Raw genomic sequence first — 22,548 nt, forward strand, 5'->3', positions numbered from 1 at the left:
GTAATAGTAAATGTGGCTGCCCTTTGTTCCTAAGGTATACATTCTGTCTTTTAAGTCTGCTCATTATACAAACAACCTTGAAAAGATAGTTTAGATGATGGGCAAGTCATTGCCTTATTTATTTGCAAGACATAAAGAAAGAGCAGAGACTTATGTAAGAATTGTCTCCTAACATAAGACACTCCTCAGATTATGAGAATTAATACATTGTTAATTTTTCATTCACAAGGACATCCAAAACAGATGTTCTTAATTAACAGCTTTCTTACAAGCCATGAGTTAGGACTTTTGGTTCCTTCCATTTTTGCTTCTCGGCCTTCTTTTCAGTGTTGGTTCTGTGTCTGCTGTGTTCCCTTGTATTAATCCCTGGAAGAGCAAGGGGCATGGACACTCAATACTCAAGGCTATTAAAGAGCAGGCCCAGAGGCAGCACACGTCATTTTTCATTCAGATTATAATTGACCTGAACCCAGTTAAATGCCACATCGGACTGCAGAGGAAACTGGGAAATGTCTAGTTATACTCTCAATAAGGGAAAGAAACGGGCTTGGTGAATAGCTAGCTGTCTCTACTTCATTTTAGCCCATTCTTTTTGTTAGCAAAGTCGCTCAGTCGTGTCCGACTCTGCGACCCCATGGACGTAGCCTATGAGGTTCTTTGACCCATGGAATTTTCCATGCAAGAGTACTGGAGTGGGTTGCCATTTCCTTCTCCAGGGGGATCTTCCTGACCCAGGGATTGAACCCGGGTCTCCAGCACTGCAAGCAGACGATTTTACCACCTGAGCCACCAGGGATATGTAATTATTTAAAAAAAAATAAAACAAGGGAAAGCATTTTTAAAAATGCAAATTAATTTAAAAAAAATACTCCAGAATTCACCATCCAGAAATAGCTATCATTACTACTAAGTAAGCATTCCAGATTTTTATAAATAGGTAGATAATAGATTTTGAAAGGATGGTTAGAACAATCAAAAATACTAAAATGGTGCAATACTGTTGGTTTTTTAACAAATGTTAAACTTAGATTTACTTGGCTCTATAAAAGAAAGTGAAGCAAATAGATAAATTGAACTTCATATAAAATTTCCTTATCCCAACAGATATTATTTCCTTAAACTTCTACCTTTAATTGTAGAGATAAAGCACACAAAAAATCACTGACAAGTAAGATCATCCTTCTAGTTCAGATGCTTTTAACTATAACAGAATATTGCTAAAGCAATGGAGAATTACTGTTTTGCATAAGATGCTCAGAGGCTATTCTGAGATTGGTTAACTTAGCAATGGTCAATTCAATGGCGGTAGAGCATTGTTGTCTTTCTTGTGGTTCTCTTGGTTTCTCTAGGCATGGTTGGCAGGTCACTGCAGCTGTTCCAGGGGTCATGTCCTACCACTTGAGTATCTGAAGACAGCAAGGGAGTACCTTTCAAATAGAACATTCCCAGCCATCTCACAGAAAATTTCCTCTTCTGTTTTATTATCCTGACCTAAATCTATCCCAGACCTAAAGCGGTCTGTGGCTCAGGAGGTAGATTTATCTAAATTGACTTAGATATTCCATGTTCACCTCTGGGCTTGAAAATATGAGGATGTGAGAGAGTGATTAGCCAAAGAAAACCAGGCTTTGTCTACAAGGAAGGATTTTATGTGCAATTACTATTTGGTGGCAAATTATTTTAACTATGTGCTTCACAGTCTATATTGAGCTCCTGCTATGAAAGGCGAACAGTATCCCTGTGCTCTTCTCATTTCCTTCCATCCAGTTTGTTTTTAAAGATATTTATGTTGTGTTTTTCATGTCTGAGACATTCTCTTCTATAAACAATCCTCACAGTTGTTTTAGGGATTTGTTCTGTGTTTAATTTAAATTTGTTAGATGGTCACTACCTTTCACCACAGCTTCTCCATTGAGTTCTTTATATCATCTCAAATTGGCAGAGCTTTAGTATTCAGTAACTTTTTTTCAAGAATACATTCTTCAGACCTGTATTCTCTGACTTTGTTCATAATGGAAAGTGTTTTCTTCTTGTCCTAATTTTTGAATCGAATCTTGGCTGTATATATATTGGGTGACACTTTCTTTCCTTTAAGAATTCAGGCAGTGGACCTAGACTATTGCTGTGGGGAGGACCAGGGACAGTCCTACCCCACTGACACCCGTGCAGTCTGCTAAGTTTAACTACAGTAAGTCTTGCTGTTGAACATTCTATAACTGAATTTTTCAGAACGCATCCCCCTCCCCCCTTTTATTTTGTAGGCTCTTATGTTTGAATACATTTTCTGTTCTCCATTCATTGGATTCTCTACTGTAGGGACACAAGTTATACTTAACGTTTGATTATTGTTGTATGTAACTGTTAAATGTTCCTCTCTGAACCGCCCCCCCACCCCCACCCCCCCCTTTTTTTTTTTTGACTTTGCTGCGTGGCTTGTGTGATCTTAGTTCCCTGACCAGAGATTGAAGCCACAGCAGTGAAATCACCCGGTCCTAACCATTGGACCGCCAGAGAATTCCCTCTGAACACTTTAATATCTGCTGATTTTTCATTTGCATTACTATGATTTTTTTCATGCCCTTTTTAGAGCAATATTTTTATTCTCAAGAATGTATGCTTTTCCCCTTGTTGATTCTATTTTAGTTACTAATTCTGTTTTAGTTTTAAAATTACTTTGGTCCTACAATCCCTTAGTTTTTTTTAACCATTTTGTTTTATCATCTCATTTTGTGCTTTGTTTGAACATACATTAGAATGAAGTTTTACTTAGCATGGAACAATTTGAGAAACACCTCTATGCTGAGTTATATTTATTTGTAGGTTGAGAGTTCTGGTTCTCTTTTGCATGTTATGCTCTTTATGTTGTTTCCTTTTCGGCTATAGTTTCTTTGCCTTGCAACTTTTTCCTTTCTTGCTCATGTTTTTGAGGCTCTTTCTGGGTATTTGCTCCTCTTTAGTTAAGACCATTTCGTGAATCTCTTCTCAACATTTTTGAGACTAGGGTTTGATGACTAAGTGTCTCTTTCTGATTCCAGAGGAACTGTCAAGGGTGCAGTGTACAAACTCAACTGGGACAGTATGCAGTTTTTGGTAGAACCCAGGCTCAGCTCTCTTTTCTAATTCTTGATTAAATATCTTGTGCTAGATTTTAATCTCTTAACTGTGTGGGGATAGTTCACACACTTAAGAATACCCTCTGATTTTATATAATTCATTCCTAGCCTAGATTGTCTACTTCCAAACAGTCAGTACTCTCCCTTCCCCTAGCGTTTCCTGTTTCTGCTCTAAAGCCTGCACTACTCTTCAGGTAAAGAAAGAACAAATTAAGTAGTCAGGAAAAGCAAAAGAAAAGGTTGTTTCTCTGCAGATTTGGGAGTTTTTGTGATATTTTTCAGAATTTTAGCTCATTGGAAGTAGGATTATTAATAGCTGAATTCTATAGTTCAGTTCAGGGCAACTTCTGCTCTATTTCTAGAGTCTTCTATTTCACTGCTTGCTTGCTAGTTTTTGTTTAATGTATTATCTGCTTCTGCCATTCCCCCTGGAGAAGGAAATGGCAACCCACTCCAGTACTCTTGCCTGGAAAATCCCATGGATGGAGGAGCCTGGTAGGCTATAGTCTATGGGGTCGCAAAGAGTCGGACACTACTGAGCGACTTCACTCACTCACTCACTCATCATTCCCCCAGTTTGGGTTGCTGTTTGGTTTGTTGTTTTCACTGGTTTTTGTTTGATTTTTAATTGTTAACATTGGAAAAAATTGATGTGATTTTAAATCACCATTTAAAGCCTTGGGAGTTACTGAACATAGATCCTCTTTTCCGTAGTAGAAATTTAATTTCTAATATTAGGCTTCCTGATGAACTCTTCTTCATACTTAGTGATAATGAAATCTTTTCCACATATGAGCACATCTTTGTTAATTTAGAACTTTTCTGGGGAAATAACCTCAAGCACGATGTTGCATTCCTTTTAGAATTCACTTTCTGACTTACCCCAAACATTTCTTTCTACCAGTGTTTCTGTGATAACATATGTATTCCTCAGACTCTGAGATATCTAATTCCTCTGTGTCGGAAGACAGGAGCTTATTTCAAGTATTACCTCTACTGTCTTGTACTTTACTTTTGCTTTAATGATTTCTTTAACCATTCCGGTTTGAATACTGGAAATGTCTCTTAGTTGTTCATCATGCTCTAAATTTAGGTTAAAAACTCCTGTATTGTCCCTACCTTCTACAGTGAAAGTAGTTCATTCTGCAGCTAAAGATACTTTTAAGATGGAATCATTTTCTCTCCTTTCCTTTAAATCTTTCTTCTTTCCCCTACTCTTTCAAATTTTCTTTTTATAGTTTGTCATGGGTACCTTATTTATTTTTTTCTTTAAATTAAAAAAAGTTTTTGTTTCAGCTAAGTTTCTTGGGAGGTATAGATAAGAATCTATTTTGTACTTGTTTAAGCCATTCCTTTCTGATCTATAAAAGTAGATCATCACAGGGCTGCTTTAAGGATGAAATGAGATTTTATATACATATGTATATTATAAGTTGCTACAATTCTGATTATTTTTATTGTTAATTATACACACTGATGTATTTGGGAGTGACACCAGTTGTCCTGACCTATAGTTTTACATAAAAATAGTGTTTATTCCCTTCTGGTTGTTGTTCTCTCTTTGCATAAAATTTTTATTCACTTATTAAACATTTTTTATGGAAGTAATATAGTTGATATGCAGTATTATATTAGTTTTGGGTGTACTATGTAGTGATTTGATACTTACATATATTATGAAATGATCACCATAAGTCCAGTAGCCATCTGTCCAGTGTTCTTGACAATATTATTGACCATGTTCCTTATGGTGTATCTTATACCTACCTCCCTTTGTTTACTTATTTTATAACTGAAAGTTTTCACTCCCACCCTACTCTGCATCTGAATCTGTTTCCATTTTGGTTTGTTTTGTTTTTTAGATTCCACATAAGAGTAAGGTCATATGGTGTTGTTTGTCTTTCTCTCTCTGACTTATTTAACTTAACATAATACCATCTAAGTCCATTCAACTTAACATAATACCATCTAAGTCCATTCATGTAAAATAGAAAGTTTTGTTTTTTTTTTTTAATTGTTGAGTAATGTTACACAGGCACACGCAGCATCTTTATGCACTTAATCTATTGATGGCCAATTGGGTTACTTCTATATCTTGGCTATTGCAAATAATGCTTCAGTGAACGTTGTGTGTATGTTGTTTCAAATTAGTGTTTTTGTTTTCTTTGGGTGAATACCCAGAAGTGAAACTGCTGGATAATAAGGCAGTTCTATTTTTAATTTTTTGAGGAATCTTCATATTGTTTTCCATAGTGGCTGAGCTAATTTGCAATCCCACCAACAGTTCACAAATGTTCTTTTTTCTGCATCCTTTCCAGTACTTGTTATTTGTTGTCTTTTTGATGATAGCCATTCTGACAGGTGTGAGGTAGTATATCACTGTGGTTTTGATTTGCATTTCCCTGATTATTAATAATGTTGAGAATCTTTTCATATGTCTATTGGCCATCTGAATGTCTTCTTTGGAAAAATGTCTATTCATGTACTCTGCTCATTTTTTAATTTGTTTTTTTGCATATTGAGTTGTATGAGTTCTTTGCGTATTTTGGATATTAACTCCTTATCAGATGTATTGTCTCCAAATATGGCTGTTTCATTTCCTTCACTGTGCAAAAGCTTTTCATTTTCAGTTTGATGTAGGCACATTTATTTATATTTGCCTTTGTTTCTCTTACCTGAGAAGACATATCTAGAAAGAGTCTGTTAAAATCAATGTCAAAAGGCATACTGTCCATGTTTTCTTTTAGTTGTATGGTTTCGGGTCTTCTATTTAAGTCACTTTGAGTTTATTTTTGTATACAGTGTGAGAAAGTAGTCTGATTCTTTTGCATGTGGCTGTCCAGTTTTCACAACATTATTGATTGTAGAGAATATCTTTTCCCTTTTGATTCTTCTTGCCTCCTTTGTTGTAGATTAATTGACCTTATAGTATTAGTTGCTCAGTCGTGTTCTGACTCTTTGCAATCCCATGGATTCCATGGGATCCCACCAGGCTAGTCTGTCCATGGAGTTTTCCAGGCACAAATACTGGAGTTGGTTGCCATTTCCTCCTCCAGGAGATCTTCCTGAGCCAGAGATTGAACCCAGGTCTCCTGCATTGTAGGCAGTTTCTTTACTGTCTGAGCCACCAGGGAAGCCCAATTGACCCTATAAATATGGGTTTATTTCTGGATTCTGTTCCATTCTGCTGATCTCAGTGTCTGTTTCTGTGCTAGTACCGTACTGTTTTGATTACCAACAGTTTGTAGTATAGTTTGAAATCAGAAACTGTGACATCTTCAGCTTTGTTTTTCTTTCTGAAGCTTGACTCTTTGCATAAAATTTTAGAGTGAAACTCATATTAACCATTTTACCAGATCTTTATTCCTTTAGAACATACTTTTAAAATGACCATTACATGGTTGTATAATAATTTTTTCAACCACACCTGTGTTGTTGAACATTTAGATTATCTACAGTTTTTTTTCTCATTGCAAATAGTAGCATAATAAACTATATTTGAACCTTCACTTGTTAGAGATGAAATTACTAGTCAGGTACTGTATCTACGGTTTCTAACTCTTATGTTTAAAATGGTCCATTGCATGTTTACATTCTCTTTAGCATTGTATGCTAGTGCTCATTTCACTGTAACTTGGGCAACATTGGGTCTTAAAATTAAAAATAAAAATCCAACAGTTTTGGTGTTAAAAAAATTTAGGTAATAGAATAGTATTGCCATTAGTTCTTCAGTCCTTGGTTGCACATTTTTTGTTTTGTGGCTCATTGTTTCTTTTGTGAATTGTCCTTTGTGTTGTTTCATAGCATGTTTATTTTTTCTTACTGATTTATCAACATTTTAAACACTAAAATACAGAACATGTTAACTTATTTCTCAGTTTGTTTTTAGCTTTTTAATGATTTTTAAATTGATGCACAAGTATTTGAATTTGAATAGCTAAAACTACCTTTTCTGTTTCTGATTTTTACTTTGTTTTATGCTTAAGTCTTTCCTCCTTTAAATTTCAAATTTTAAAAAACATTTTCTTCAGCCTCTTAGATTATTTTAATTTTTAACTATAAAATAATCTGTTTAGATTTTATCTTTTTTTTGTATAAGACATTTTTACTACATTATTAACCACTTTTTCTAGTATTATTAAATAATTTCAGTCTTTCCTGCTGATTTGGAATCCCATCTTTTTCATATGCTAAGTATTTAGATGTAACTGAATATTTTCCTGAATTTTTTTTCCTGTTCTGTTAAAACCAGCCTATCTCTTTAGTGTGAAAGTCATTACACTGCATTGATTCATATTTCACAGGCCTATATTGTAGATGTAATCTATTCACAATCTCTCCCAGTGAACATTTACAATCTCAGCATATATTTCTTGGTGTATTACATAGGACCAAAGTGGTGTATTATTCTATTTTGTCTTACATACATTCATGTTTTTATACCTATACATGTATACTTTAGTTTTTACTCTTCTGTTCTTCCACGATTGTAGCTGTTGTTTGTGAGTGTGTTATTCTCTCAGTTGTGTCCAGCTCTTTGCGACCCCATGAACTGTAGCCGACCAGGCTCCTCTGTCCATGAGACTCTCCAGGCAAGAATACTGGAATGGATTGCCATTCCCTTCTCCAGGGGTCTTTCCGATCCAGGGATTGAACCGAGTCTCCTGCATTGTAGGCAGATTCTTGACTGAGCCACCAGGGAAGCCTCGTAGAGATTGTTCATCTTGTTTTTCAGCGTCGTTCTCTGTAAAATATATATAAAATTATCCCAGCTCTTGTACCCTTGATGAATAAAGCCCAGTATGGGAAGTAGAACATGAAGAAGGATGGAGAGGCTCCTGTCTTACCTTTATGGGAGAAGAGTATTGATACAGAACTTACTGCAGTCAAGGATCATATTTATAAACTAGATTGTATAGTTATATTTGTTATTTTGGTGAATATAAAAATTCCAATATGAGTTACTTTTAATTTCTACTTTCATTAACTCCCATTACCTAGTTGTGAATTCTGGTTTTGTTTGAATTATCTACTATTTCTTGGTAAACCACTTGACGACTTTTAGTGGTATACATTTTTTAGTGGTTAGGGCTCAGCACAATTTGTCTTGCCTTCACATGGTATCAGCTGGGCTTAATCATGAGTCTACTCTCAGCTGGTGGCTGGCTGGGTGATGTAAGGTAGTCTTATTTACGTGTCTCAATTGACATGCTGCTGACTCTAGGCTGGGATTAACCCCAGTTCTTCTCCATGGGACCTCTTTTTCTACCTAGCCTCTCTATCAGAAAAGTGTGAACTGACTCTCTACATGATGACTAGAAACTAAGGCGGCAAAGGTGAAAGCCATAGAGGGCTTCTCAAAGCTCTTGGCTCCTCAACTTCTATATGACATCCTCATACAAAGAATTAGAGGCATGGTTCCTTATGATCTGTCACAGTTAAAACAACTTCATAGTAACAAAGTTTCCTAAAAACTCTGAATAAAAACTGTTACTTTTATTTTACATTTTCTAAAGTATTAACCTTGCTATAGAGAGGTATCTTATGTACTTAAATCAGTAATTAAAAACAAAAAGGGACAGTAGTCTTAGGTATTATAGTAAAACATCTATCCTTTATTTGTACACATTTTGTTTTGCTGATATGCTCTCTCTTCTAGGGCAGGGCCAGTGGTAGTATTCTTTCATGCTTTGAATAGATTAAGTGCTCTGAATGGTTAAACTTAAGTACTATGAGAAATAAGTTGAATTAACTCTTTCAGTTCAGTTCAGTTCAGTTCAGTCGCTCAGTCGTGTCCGACTCTTTGAGACCCCATGAATCACAGCACGCCAGGCCTCCCTGTCCGTCACCAACTCCCGGAGTTCACTCAGACTCATGTCCATCGAGTCAGTGATGCCATCCAGCCATCTCATCCTCTGCCGTCCCCTCCTCGTCTTGCCCCCAGTCCCTCCCAGCATCAGAGTCTTTTCCAATGAGTCAACTCTTCGCATGAGGTGGCCAAAGTACTGGAGTTTCAGCTTTAGCATCATTCCTTCCAAAGAGATCCCAGGCTCATCTCCTTCAGAATGGACTGATTGGATCTCCTTGCAGTCCAAAGGACTCTCAAGAGTCTTCTCCAACACCACAGTTCAAAAGCATCAATTCTTTGGCGCTCAGCTTTCTTCACAGTCCAACTCTCACATCCATACATGACCACTGGGAAAACCATATCCTTGACTAGATGGACCTTTGTTGGCAAAGTAAGGTCTCTGCTTTTCAATATGCTGTCTAGGTTGGTCATAACTTCCCTTACAATACGCTTACCTACTGATTCAAACAATTGAGAACAATTTGGTTAAAGTATTTTGATGTTAAATAAAGTTGGGTTCCTAATATGTAGTTAATTTCTTATTAATTCTTTTTGTATTTCAATTCATCAGTTTTAACAGAGATAACTGATTTGTCTATGTTTTGAGTAAACATCAAAAAGAATTTCTTGTCTGAGTTTCTGTGCACTGGTTTGTAGTTTATGGGCCATAGAATTTAATGCATGGTGTTGGAGAATCTGATACTATTATGAGGTGATAGTGCATGTCAAAGTGTATAGAAATTTTAAAGTACTATTTATGAAATCTATACAACAGCATTTGGTATTTTTAATAGGACAAAAATAGTTTGTCAGATACAAATGTAGACTTCAGTTCATCTTTTAGGTTGGTCAAGGATAAGAAAACAAATCACCTTAATATTACTTACAGTAGTAGTACTATATATTGTAATATATAGTAATAGATGTAGTAATACCATCATATATTACTAGTATTGTTTATATATAAAATGATATCTGATTAGAAGTGAGTTTGGTTTTTTTTTGACAAGCATTTATTAATATTTTAAATTACTTGAATGTAATTATAAAGAAATACCATCTTTATTATGTATATATCAGTTTAAATTTAAATTGTATTTTACTTCTGTTCATTTTTAGAAATATAAAGAAAAGGACAAACACAAACAAAAACATAAGAAGCAACCAGAACCATCACCTGCATTGGTTCCTTCCTTGACTGTTACTACAGAAAAAGTAAGTTTTAAATGTCATATTTTGATTTACGTAATAACTAGTTTTGTGCTGACTTTTACCTTTTAACTAGTTATGTGCTGCATTTTGAAAATACTTGAATTGTCCTGGTTCCTCCTAACCAATTTTACATCTCTGAGACTACATCAAGCACGTTGATTTTCCCTCTCTTAGTCCTTTATCCTATCTTCTCTTTATTCTATGCTTATTTCTTAAGAATGTTAAGAAGTAGGTGACATCATTGACATGTATATTTTGGGCTGTGCAGTTGACTTCTTCCATCTGTGATTTTGAATTCTGGCTTCAACACTTACAGACTGAACTCTTTAGGTTAATTAACCTCTTTGTAACTCAGTTTTATTGTTCGTAAAGTGGGGGGAGATAATTGTTGGAATTGAATGAGATAATGCATTTAAAGCAGTTAGAACAATATCTGGTTCATAGTAAGTATTACTTAGTAAATGTTAAATATTACTAAGATTATTATCATGTAGTTAACATGAAAGCAAGTGGAGACAGGGACAGGCAGCTGGGATTACTGTGAAAGGAGGGTGAGGGGGTTGCAGTAGGAGAAGAGGCCAGTGTGAGAGGCCAATCTTCTAAGACTATATAAGCCAGTGGAAGGTTTTTAATTTGAGTGAAAAATGAGCCATTAGAGTTTTAAGCTGAGATGTAACATGGTCTTAACTTAGGTTTTATAAGAACCTGCGGCTACTGGACTATAGAGAGTCAAGAATGAAAGGAAGACTCTATGGACTGTGGAGAGTGAAGAGTGAAAGGAAGGAGGCCATTAGGAGGTTATTGCAGTAATCCGGAAAGGGATGGTGGTGACACTAGAGGATTTTGATTTGTATTTCTTCAGTGACCTATACATACATTAAACATCTTTTCATGTGAATATTAGCTATTTATTTATTTATTTTGGTGAAGGGTCCACATCTATCCACCACCTCTCCCTTTTTATTGATTTATTACCGAGTTTTGTGAAGCATTATGTGTTGCAAGTCATTTATCAGATACATATATTTTCTTTTAAAAGTTTTATATTTTTATCTTTTACATTTAGGTCTGTGATCCATTTTGGGTTAATTTTTGTGTATGACGTGAGTTATACATCAAAGTCCACTGATTTGAATATTGATAATTCAGTTTTTCCTGAGCCATTTTTAGAACAGATTGTCCTTTCTTTATTAAATTACCTTTACCTCCATTTGTTGAGAGTCAGTTGACCATCTGTATATGGGCCTATTTCTAGATTCTAATTCTGTTCCATACCACACAATCTTGATTACTATAGATTTATAATGATGCTTGAGGTCAGATAGGGTCCACCTTCCAAGACTGTACTCTTTCAGAGTTGTTTGGGCTATTCTAGGTTCTGTGCATTTGTATATGGATTTCAGAATTAGATTGTCAGCTTTTAGAAATAAAACTGCTGGTATTTTGAATCAAACTGCAGTGAATCTACAGATCATTTGAGGGGGAGTATTAATACCTTAATAATACTGAGTTTTCTGATCTGTGAACATTGTGTGTGTTTGTGTCAGTGGACATTTAGATTGCTTCCATGATTTACCAGTTGAAAATAGTGCTGCTGTAAACTTTTGGGGTGCATGTATCTTTTTGAATTAGTTCTTACTGTCTGTTCTGGATATTTGCCCAGAAGTGGGATTGCTGGATCCATATTGTAGTTCTACTTTTAGTTTTTTAAGGAACCTCTATAGTATTTCCCATAGTGGCTGTACCAGTTTACATTCCACTGACAGTGTAGGGGAGGGTTTCCTTTTTTCAGTACCTTCTCCAGCATTTATTATTTGTTGACTTTTTGATAGCCATTCTGATCAGTGTGAAGTGATAATTTATCGTGATTTTGATTTGCATTTCTCTAATTATTGGCAATATTGAACATCTTTTCATGTGCCTTTTGGCCATTTGTATGTCTTCTTTCGAGATGTCTACTTAGGTCTTCTGCCCATTTTTTAATTGTATTGTTTTTCAGGTATTGAGTTGTGTGAGTTGTGTTTTTGCTTACTGTACACAGCTTCTCCATCTTTGGCTGCTAAGTATATAATCAGTCTGATTTCAGTATTGACCATCTGGTGATGTCCATGTGTAGAGTCGTCTCTTCTGTTGATGGAAGAGGATTTTTGCTTTGAGCAGCGTATTCTCTTGGCAGAACTATGTTAGCCTTTGCCCTGCTTCATTTTGTACTCCAAGTCCAAAGTTGCCTGTTACTCCAGGTGTTTCTTGACTTCGTACTTTTGCATTTCAGTCCCCTATAAAGAAAAGGACGTCTTTTTTTGGTCTTTGTTCTAGAAGGTCTTGTAGTTCTTCATAGAACCATTCAACTTCAGCTTCTTCAGCATTACAGGTTGCCGTATAGACTTGGATTACTGTGATATTGAATGATTTGCCTTGGAAACGAACAGAGATCATTCTGTTGTTTTTGAGATTATACCCAAGAACTGCATTTAGGCCTCTTTTACTGACTATAAGGGGTACTCCATTTCTTCTAAGGGATACTTTGCCCACAGTCGTAGATATAATGATCATCTGAGTTAAATTTGCCCATTCCAGTCCATTTTAGTTCACTGATTCTTAAAACGTCAATGTTTACTCTTGCCATCTCCTGTTTGACCACTTCCAATTTACCTTGATTCATGGACCTAACGTAACAGGTTCCTATGCAATATTTGTTCTTCACAGTATTGGAGTTTACTTCCATTAGCAGTCATGTCCACAACTGGGCTTTGTTTTCGCTTTGGCTCCATCCCTTCATTGTTTCTGGAATTATTTTCTAGTCTTCTCCAGTAGCATATTGGGCACCTACTGAGGTGTTCATGTTTTAGTGTCATATCTTTGACAGCTTACAGTGAATGGTATCGGATTCGTTATCTCAGAAGATTAAACTTCAGGACCAGGAACCAGGCTTGATCACTCAAGAGCTTTTGTATTGCAGAGTTTTATTTGAGTATAAAAAGGGACAGAGAAAGCTTCTGACATAGACATCAGAAAGGGGATGGAGAATGCACCCCTCGCTAGTGTTAGCAAGGGAGTTATATACTTTTTTAATTGGTTATTATAATAAATCAAAGAATGTCTCAAGTTTGTGAAAATTTTACCAAACCCTGTCCCACAATTTACATTTTAGGATAATAGGATTACAATTTAACAGTAGATAGATCCTACCAGACCCATCCTCATAAATACATTCTAATATATTGGGATTAATCACAAGGTTTTCAGGAAGGAGAAACTGTCCTCAAGCAGGGTACATTGTTGTTATATAATCCCTAGTACAGAGTTTAAACTGAATTGTGTAATCATCAGTTCCAGGCTTAAAGAAAAAAAAAAACAAACTTAATTTTATGTGACTAAGAATGTAGAGGAAAAAAAAAAGTTTGTCCTTTCCTCCTCCTGGAGAACCCCAGACCCCTTTATCCTCCTCGGTGACCCTGGACTTCTTATGAACCTGCCTAAGAATTGACTCTCATCTTTTTGCCTTTTCATACTGTTCATGGGCTTCTCAATGCAAGAATAATGCAGTGGTTTGCCATTCCCTTCTCTAGTGTACCACATTTGGCAGAACTTTCCACCATGACCCTTCTGTCTTGGGTGGGCCCTACACTGCATGACTCATACGTTCATTCAGTTAGACAAGGAGTTTTATAAACTCTTTATAAAGAGTTTTATAGTTTTTTATTATACATTTAAGTTTGTAGTCCGTTTTGAGTTCATTTTTATAAGGGATATGTGTTCTGTGTCTAGATTCCTTTTTTTTAGTTTTATGTGCATATTTAATATTCTAGCACCATTTGTTGAAAAGCTTATCTGTATTTCATTGTATTACTTTTGTGATCAGTTGACAGTATTTGTGTGGATCTATTTCTGGGCTCTCTGTTCCATTCATCTATTTGTCTGTTCTTTCATCAATACTATGATGTCCTAATTACTGTAACTTTATAGTGAGTCTGAAATTGAGTTAATATCAGTGCTCCAACTTGCCTTTCAATATTACGTTGGCTATTTCGGGTCTTTTATTTCTTCTTGTGTAGAATCAATTTCTCAATAGTCACACACACACACACACACACACACACACACACACACACAAATGCTGGAATTTTGATTCAGAATGTTTAGAATCTGTAGATGAAGTTGGGACATTTTGATGATATTGGCAATTTATCTATCTATGAAGTTGGAAAAATTCTCCATTTACTTAGTTCTTTAATTTTGTTCATCAAAGTTTTGTTTCTTCCTCATACAGACCTTCTACATATTTAGTTAGATTTAACCTAAGGATTTATAATTTGAAATTCAACTTGTTTCTTCCTGGTATATAGGAAACCAGTTTCCTTTTTTACATTAACCTTATTCTGAAACCTTGCTATAATCACTTTTTTTTTTTTTAAGGCTTGTTGCTTTCATTTTAGTGTGAAGTAAATTTGTATATCAAAGGAAAAAAAATCGGGTGATGGTTGAATAGGTAGCATTTTTCCTCTCTCAATGTCACATAACATAATCGTACATATGTAATTAACATGTTTTAGACTTGACTAAATACAATGTTTTCTTTTTCCCTCATTGTTTTTTAAATTGTTTTCCTATTTATTACAAAATGTTGAGCAGAGTTCTGTGTGCTATATAGTAGGTTCTAGTTGGTGATTTATTTTAACTATAACAATGTTGTCTGTGTCAATCCCAGACTCCCGTATAGTTAATTGTTCTTTATTGGGAACTGCTGGCAGATGAAAGGATCTCATTGGATGCCGTATCTTAAAATGCATCTCTGTGATAAAAGGAGTTAGAAGAATGAGACTGGTTTATGGAAATAGGCAAGAATATAGGCTTCTGGAACAGTTTGGAGGTTCCTTAGAAAACGAAGACTAGAGTTACCATATGACCCAGTAATCCTACTTCTGGGCATGTATCTGGAGAAAAACTTTGTTTGAAAGTATACATGTACTCCATTGTCCATTGAAAGACCTTTTAGAACTAACACCAAAGAAAGAGGTCCTTTTCATTATAGGGGACTTGAATCCAAAACTATGAAGTTGAGAGATACCGGGAGTAACAGGAAAGTTTGGACTTGGAGTACAAAATGAAGTAGGGCAAAGGCTAACAGAGTTCTGCCAAGAGAATGCACTGGTCAAAGCAAAAACCCTCTTCCATCAATACAAGAGATGACTCTACACATGGACATCACCAGATGGTCAACACTGAAATCAGATTGATTATATTTTTAGCAGCCAAAGATGGAGAAGCTGTGTACGGTCAGCAAACACAAGACTAGGAGCTGACTGTGGCTCAGATCATGAACTCCTTATTGCCAAATTCAGACTTAAATTGAAGAAAGTAGGGAAAACCACTAGACCATTCAGATACGATCTTAATCAAACCCCTTACGGTTATACAGTGGAAGTGACAAATAGATTCAAGGGATTAGATTTGATAGAGTTCCTAAAGAACTATGGATGGAGGTTTGTGACATTGTACAGGAGGCAATGATCAACACCATCCCCAAGAAAAAGAAATGCGAAAAGGCAAAATGATTGTCTGAGGAGGCCTTACAAATTGCTGAGAAGAGAAGAGAAAAGAAGAGAAGCTAAAGGCAAAAGAGTAAAGGAAAGATATACCGTTTGAATGCAGAGTTCCAAAGAATAGCAAGGAGAGATAAGAAAGCCTTTCTCAGTGATCCATGCAAAGAAATAGAGGAAAAGAATAGAATGAGGAAGACTACAGATCTCTTCAAACCAGGGGAACATTTCATTCCTTGGAAGAAAGGCTAATACCACCCTAGACAGCATATTAAAAATCAGAGACATTACTTTGCCAACAAAGGTCCGTCTACTCAAAGCTATGGTTTTTCTAGTAGTCATGTATGGATGTGAGAGTTGGGCTATAAATATGAAGAAAGCTGAGCGCTGAAGAATTGATGCTTTTGAACTGTGGTGCTGGAGAAGACTCTTGAGAGTCCCTTGGACTGCAAGGAGATGCAACCAGTCCATCCTAAAGCAAATCAGTCCTGAATATTCATTGGAAGGACTGATGCTGAAGCGGAACTCCAATACTTTGGCCACCTGATGTGAAGAACTGACTCATTGGAAAGGACCCTGATCCTGGGAAAGATTGAAGGTGGGAGGAAAGGGGAAGACAGAGAATGAGATGGTTGGATGGCATCACTGACTCAATGGACTTGAGTTTGTGAAAGCTCTGGGAGTTGGTGATGGACAGGGAAGCTTGACCTGCTGCAGTCCATGGGATCACAGAGAGTTGGACACAACTGAGCAACTGAACTGAAGGGAACATTTCATGCAAAGATGGGCACAATAGAGGATCGAAATGGTATGGACCTAATAGAAGCAGAAGATATATCAAGAAAATGTGGCAAGAATTCACAGAAGAACTATACAAAAAATATCTTAATGACTCAGATAACACGGTGGTGTGATCACTCACCTAGAGCCAGACATCCTGGAGTCTGAAGTCAAGTGGCCCATCGCTATGAACTAAGCTAGTGGAGGTGATGGAATTCCTGTTGAGCTATTTCAAGTCCTAAAAGATGATGCTGTTAACGTACTACACTCAATATACCAGTAAATTTGGAAGACTCAGCAGTGGCTACAGGACTGGAAAAGGTTTCATTCCAATCCCAAAGAAAGGAAATGCCAAAGAATGCTCAGACTACCACCCAGTTGCACTCATCTCATACGCTAGCAAAGTAACGCTCAACATTCTCCAAGTGAGTCTTCAGCAGAATGTGAGAGAGTTCCCGAAAAATCTCTACTTTTGCTTTGACTTTGCCAAAGCCTTTGTGTGGATCACAGGAATAAAGAGGTTGTAGATAATTGGTACAATTTCTTCCTTAAGTGTTTTGTAGAATTTACCAGTGAACCCATCTGGACCTGGTGCTTTCTGTATTTTGTTGGGTGTGGTTCATTATTGATTCAGTTTCTTTAATAGCCATAGGCCTGTTCAGATTGTCTCTTTTGTTGTATGACTTTTAACAGTTGTGTCTTTCAAGAAATTGATCAGTTTTCAGTAGGTTATCGAATTTGTGAACATAGAGTTGTTCATAATTTTCTTTGATTATCCTTTAATGGCCAAGAGGTGTGTAGTTAATTGTTCTCTCTTTCATTTCTGATATTAGCAGTTTGTGTCCTCCCTTTTTTTTCTTAGTTGTCCTGGCTAGAAATTGATCAATTTTATGTATCTTTTCAAATACCAGCTTTTGGTTCCATTGGTTTTTCTCTGTTGATTTTCTGTTTTCATTTCATTGATGTGTGCTTTTTCATTTTATCTTTCCTTCTGCTTATATTTGATTTAATTTGCTTTTTGTTTCTCTTTTCCTAAAGAACAGGGTAAGGTTATTCATTTAAGATCTTTTTTTTCTAATATAGCATTCAACGCTGGGGATTTTCTGGCAGTCCAGTGGTTAAGACTTCACCTTCCAATTCAGGGGGTGCAATTTCAGTCCCTGCTTGGGGTGCTAAGATCCCACATGCTTCGTGGCCAAAAAATCAAAAACATAAAAGAAAAACAGTATTTGCAAAAAATTTAGTAAAGACTAAAAAAAGTCCTAAAAGATGATGTTGTTTAGGACATTATAAGATTTCTATTTAGGATTTGTTGAAGTGTGTTTTATGGTGCACAATGTGATCTGTTTTGGTGAATGAATGTGCCATGTGAGTCTGAGAAGAATGTATGTTTTGCTATTATTGGATACAATAGTCTGTAGATGTCAATTATGTCCACCTGATTAATGATGTTGGTCAGTTCAAGTATGTCCTTACTGATTTTTTGCCTACTGGATTTGTCCAGTTCTGATAGAGAGATGTTAAAATCTCTACTTACAGGAGTGGTTTCATCTCTTGTAGTTCTGTCAGTTTTTGCCTCATGTATTTTGATGTCAGGCAGAAACACATGAAAGACTTCTGTGTTATCTTGTAGTCTTGATAACTTTATTGGTATATAATGTCAGTTTTTATTCCTGTTAACTTTCCTTGCTCTGAAGTCTGTTCTGTCTGAAATACAGCTATTCTTGGATTGTTCAGATTAGTGATTGTGTGGCATATCTTCTTCCATTTATTGATTTTTTTTATTTACATCCAGTGATTTTTAATCACATGTGTCTATATTTACTACACTTGAGTCTTGTTTTTTGATTCACTCTGACTATTTCTATCTTTTAATTGGTATATTTAGACCATTTATGTTTAGAGTGATTTGTTGATACAGTTTAGATTGGTATCTACAAAAGCAGATTACTTTTTTGTTGCTCTTGTTCTTGGTCTTTGTTCCTGTTTTTTGTCTTCAACATGTTATCTCCCTTGTGTGGTATTTTTTGGATGTTTTATATGATTTCTTTTTCTCTCAATTCTTAACATATCAGTTGTTTTTTTCCGTCTTTCCTGGTTGTCCTCATGTTTGTAGTATGTCTTTACAGTGTATCTAAGGCTACATTCAGTAACACTGTACTATTTCATGGTAGTACAAGTATCTTATAATAACAAAGTATTCCTAATTTCTACCTCCTGTCTTTTCTGTCAATACTGTTATTCATTTCACTTACACATGGTGTACATAGCATATGAATATATAACTATAAATCAAATATATCATTGAGCAAACTATTAAAATCAATTAAGAATAAGAAAAATAAAAAAAAAAAAAGAATAAGAAAAATCAATTACTTTACCTTCATTGATTCATTCTCTGATGTGCTTCTTCCTATAAATCCATGTTTCTGACCTGTTTCATTTTCCTTCTCTGAAGAATTTTTCACATTTATTGCAAGGCAGGGCTACCAGGAACAAATTACCTCAGTTTTTGTCTTTGTCTTTCACTTTTAGTATAATTTTGCAGTGTGCAGAATTTTAGTTTTCTTTTTTTCCTCAACACTGAATATTTTACATCACTCTGTTGTTTGCATTGTTCCTGAAGAGAAGTCAGTTGTAATTCTTTTCTTTGCTCGTTTGTAGGTAAAGCTGTCCACCTTGTGGGTTCTTTGAGAGTGTTTTCTGTTGTCTTTGATTTTCTGCATTGTCAGTATGATGTCCCTATGTTCTTTTGTTTGTTTGCTTGCTTTTTGGCCTTTATCTTTCTTGGTATTCTCAGAGCTTCTTGGATCTGTCATTGGGTTTCTGACTTTACTTTGGTTAAATTCCTAGTCATTATTCCTTCAAAATTACTTCTGTTCCTTTCTTTTCCTTCTGTTACTCCCACTACAACTGTGTTTACACCTTTTATAGTTGTCTTGTGATTTTTGGATATTGTTCTGTGTTTCTTAGTTGTTTTTTCTCTTGACTTCGTTTTTCGAAGTTTCTAGTTTCATGTCCTCAAGCTCTGAGATGCTTTTCTTAGCCTTGCCCAGTGTGCTAATGAGTACATCAAAGTCTTCATTTTTGTTATAGAGTTTTTGATCTCAAAGATTCTTTAATTTTTCCTTAGAGTTTCTTTTTCATTTTTTGCTTACAATATCCATCTGTTTTGCATGCTGTTTTTTTACATTAAAACCTTTAACATACTAATCATAATTTTAAAATTCCTGGGCTGGTAATTGCCACAATCCTGCCATATCTGTCTCTGGTTCTGATGTTTGTTTATTCTTTTCATGCTGTATATGTGTCTTTTAGTGTGCCTTATAGTTTTTTGTGAAAAAATGTGTATGATATAATGGATAAAAGCAAGTATGAAAAGTAGGCCTTTTTAAATAATGTGATGTTAAGAGAGGCAGAAAGCATTCTATATTCCTGTGGTTAGTTCTCAGTCTTTTGGTGAGCCTGCACTCCTGGACTGTGAACCACGAGTGATTCTCACCCCCTACCCTGCTTTGGTGGGACAGGATCAGGTGGGGGTTGTAGTTCGATATTTCCCTTCCTCCACCTACTTGAAGCTCTCGTACAACTCCGGCAGATGATGCTCTGGTAAGGTAGATTCCTGAGAACAGGTCTTACTAAGAATAGAATACCTTAGCATTTTTCAGAATCTTTCCTTCCCCCCTTCTCTAATGGAAGCATGCATGTATCTTTTCTTCTGGTATTCACTATCAAGACTTGGGTAGGTATCCTGGAGGTGAAACTTGAAAACTTTGAGGGCTTCCCTATGATTGAGTCCTGAGTGTTTTTCTCTCTCAGACTTGAACACACTGAACCTTCCGCAATTTGTTAGTCACACTTGAGGTTTTCCTACTCCGATATTGGTTGCCATGGAGATTTCTGTTTGGCTATGCTGTGATCCTCTATATCTGTCTGTCACAATTTGGGGGTTTTCCCTGTGGCCTGACTTCTCTGATGCATCAAAAAAGAGTTACTAACTTTTCAGTTTCTTATGCTTTTTACTTGTTAGGATGGGATGAAGGCTTCAAAGTTCCTTATTAAATGCTGACTAGAATCTAGAAGTGCTAGTATGGACATTTAAGGCTAAAAGCTTTGTTCTAAGCACCACTTAAAAATTATGATATTGGCGTTTTGTATTTTCATTTTACTTAGTTGAACAGATATCTTATGGCTTCCTTTTGATTTCTTGTTTGACTGTAGGTTACTTAGAAGCATTTCATTTACTGTTGAAATGTTTTAGAAATTTTTCACACCTTGTTGATTTCTCATTCAATATTTTTGTGTTATAATTCATTTTCAATTTTTTTTTAAATGACACAGAACATGGATTATTGGTTTTTATGTGTGCTTTTTCAAAAGAATATTTATTTGTTCTGCTCTTATGAAGATTTTCTATAAATGTGAATTATGAGTTAGGTCAAGTTGACTTACATTGCTAGTTCTTTATGTCCTTTATATTTTTATATTTTTCTTCTACTTGTTCAATTATTGAGAAAAGGAAATGAACCTCTCTTACTATAACTGTACATTTTGTTATTTCTTTGTTTTTTTCTCTTCAGTTTTTGCTTCATTTACTTTGCTGGTCTCTTATTAGTTACAGAACATTTAGGATTCTTATATCCTCTTGATGAATAAACGTCTTTATCCTGGTAATATTCCTTGTTTGAAATGTACTTTGATATTAATGTTATGAATTCAGATTTCTTTGTATTAGTGTCAGATTGCTATGTCTTTCCCATGCTTTTAATATCTTTCTGTATTTATTGTTTAAATGGGTTTTTTTTGTAGGCAACATGAAGTCTTGAATTTCTTTTTTCACTGTTATAATCTCTGCCTTTTAATGGGAGTGTTCAGGTAATTTGCATGTAATGTGATTATTGATATGGTTGTATTTAAATCTATCCTTTGTTAATCCTTTTTAATGTGCCCATCATTTTTCATTTTCTTTCTTTTTCCTCATTGACCATTTTTGGTGATTCCATTGTGGCTGATTAGTAATAATTCTTCATTGTGTTATTTTTATTGGTTGCTTTAGGGTTTATACATCTTTAGCTTGTCAGAGTCTGCTTTCAAGAGATATTACACTATTTCACATACCACATAAGAACCTTGCAACTGTATACTTGCATTCCTACCCTTTTTTGTTTGGACCTGTTTCTGTGATGTTTTAAAATTGTTACGTATTTTATGAACCTCACAGTTGTTATTATTTTTGCTCTAAATCATCGGTTACTTTAAAAAGAGACTTAAGTAATTAAAAAACCTATATTTATCCATGTAGTTATTGTTTCTAGTGCTCTTAATTTGTGTACATTCACATTTGCATTGTTGTTGTCCTCCTTCCTAAAAGACCACCTGCAGTGTTTACTATGGTAAACACTGGTGATTAACTGCTGGTGATTAGTTTTGTCAGCTTTTTAAAAAAATCTGTAAAACAATTATTTTGCCTGTGTTTTTGCAAGATATTTTAGCTCACTTTAGAATTTTAGGTTAATGATTGTTTCTTTTAATACATTGAAGATTTTGCTCTTCTTTTTTTACCTTGCATCTTTTTCAGGAGAAATCTGTTTTCATCCTTATCCTTGTTTCTTAGAACTTAGACATTTTCCCTCAACAACCCCTCACCACCAGCTGCTTTTATAGTTTTCTTTTTCTTTTTGGTTTTTAGTGATAACTATAATTATGATGTGCATTCATGGAGTTTTCTTCATATTTCTTGTACTTGGAGTTAGTTGATCTGTAGGTTTTATAGTTTTCATTAAATTTTATAGATTTATTCAAAGTACTTTTTCTTTTTTTCCCCTCTGCTATAATTATTTTTAAGTCCTTTCCTCCTTCCTTTGGTCCCTGAAACCTCCCCCCACCTTTTTGGGGTACTGTAGTAGCATGTAAATTAGGCTTCTTAATGTTGTCCCATAGGTCACTGACATGTTAAAAAAGTCTTTCTTCTTTGTGTGTTTCATGTTTTTATTTTAATTAAAAATTTTTATTGGAATATAGTTGACTAACAATGTTTTGTTAGTTTCAGGTGTAT

General features: G+C 35.3%; 1 protein-coding gene across 9 annotated transcripts in view; it reads left to right on the plus strand.

Moving 5' to 3' along the window:
- Positions 1-22,548, plus strand: part of MLLT10 (MLLT10 histone lysine methyltransferase DOT1L cofactor) — a 207,443-nt gene that overhangs the window by 108,498 nt on the left and 76,397 nt on the right. For all 9 annotated transcript variants that reach the window (XR_003037741.2, XR_003037742.2, XM_025000949.2 and 6 more), the window contains exon 9: positions 10,081-10,176. Coding sequence is in view for 7 of the 9 variants with exons in the window: in XM_025000949.2 (XP_024856717.1) it covers positions 10,081-10,176 (96 nt within the window). In the remaining 2 variants the exon portion in view is untranslated. The remainder of the gene's footprint in view (positions 1-10,080; positions 10,177-22,548) is intronic.

The sequence above is a fragment of the Bos taurus genome, chromosome 13 (assembly GCF_002263795.3).
Source record: "Bos taurus isolate L1 Dominette 01449 registration number 42190680 breed Hereford chromosome 13, ARS-UCD2.0, whole genome shotgun sequence".
Lineage (NCBI taxonomy): Eukaryota > Metazoa > Chordata > Mammalia > Artiodactyla > Bovidae > Bos > Bos taurus.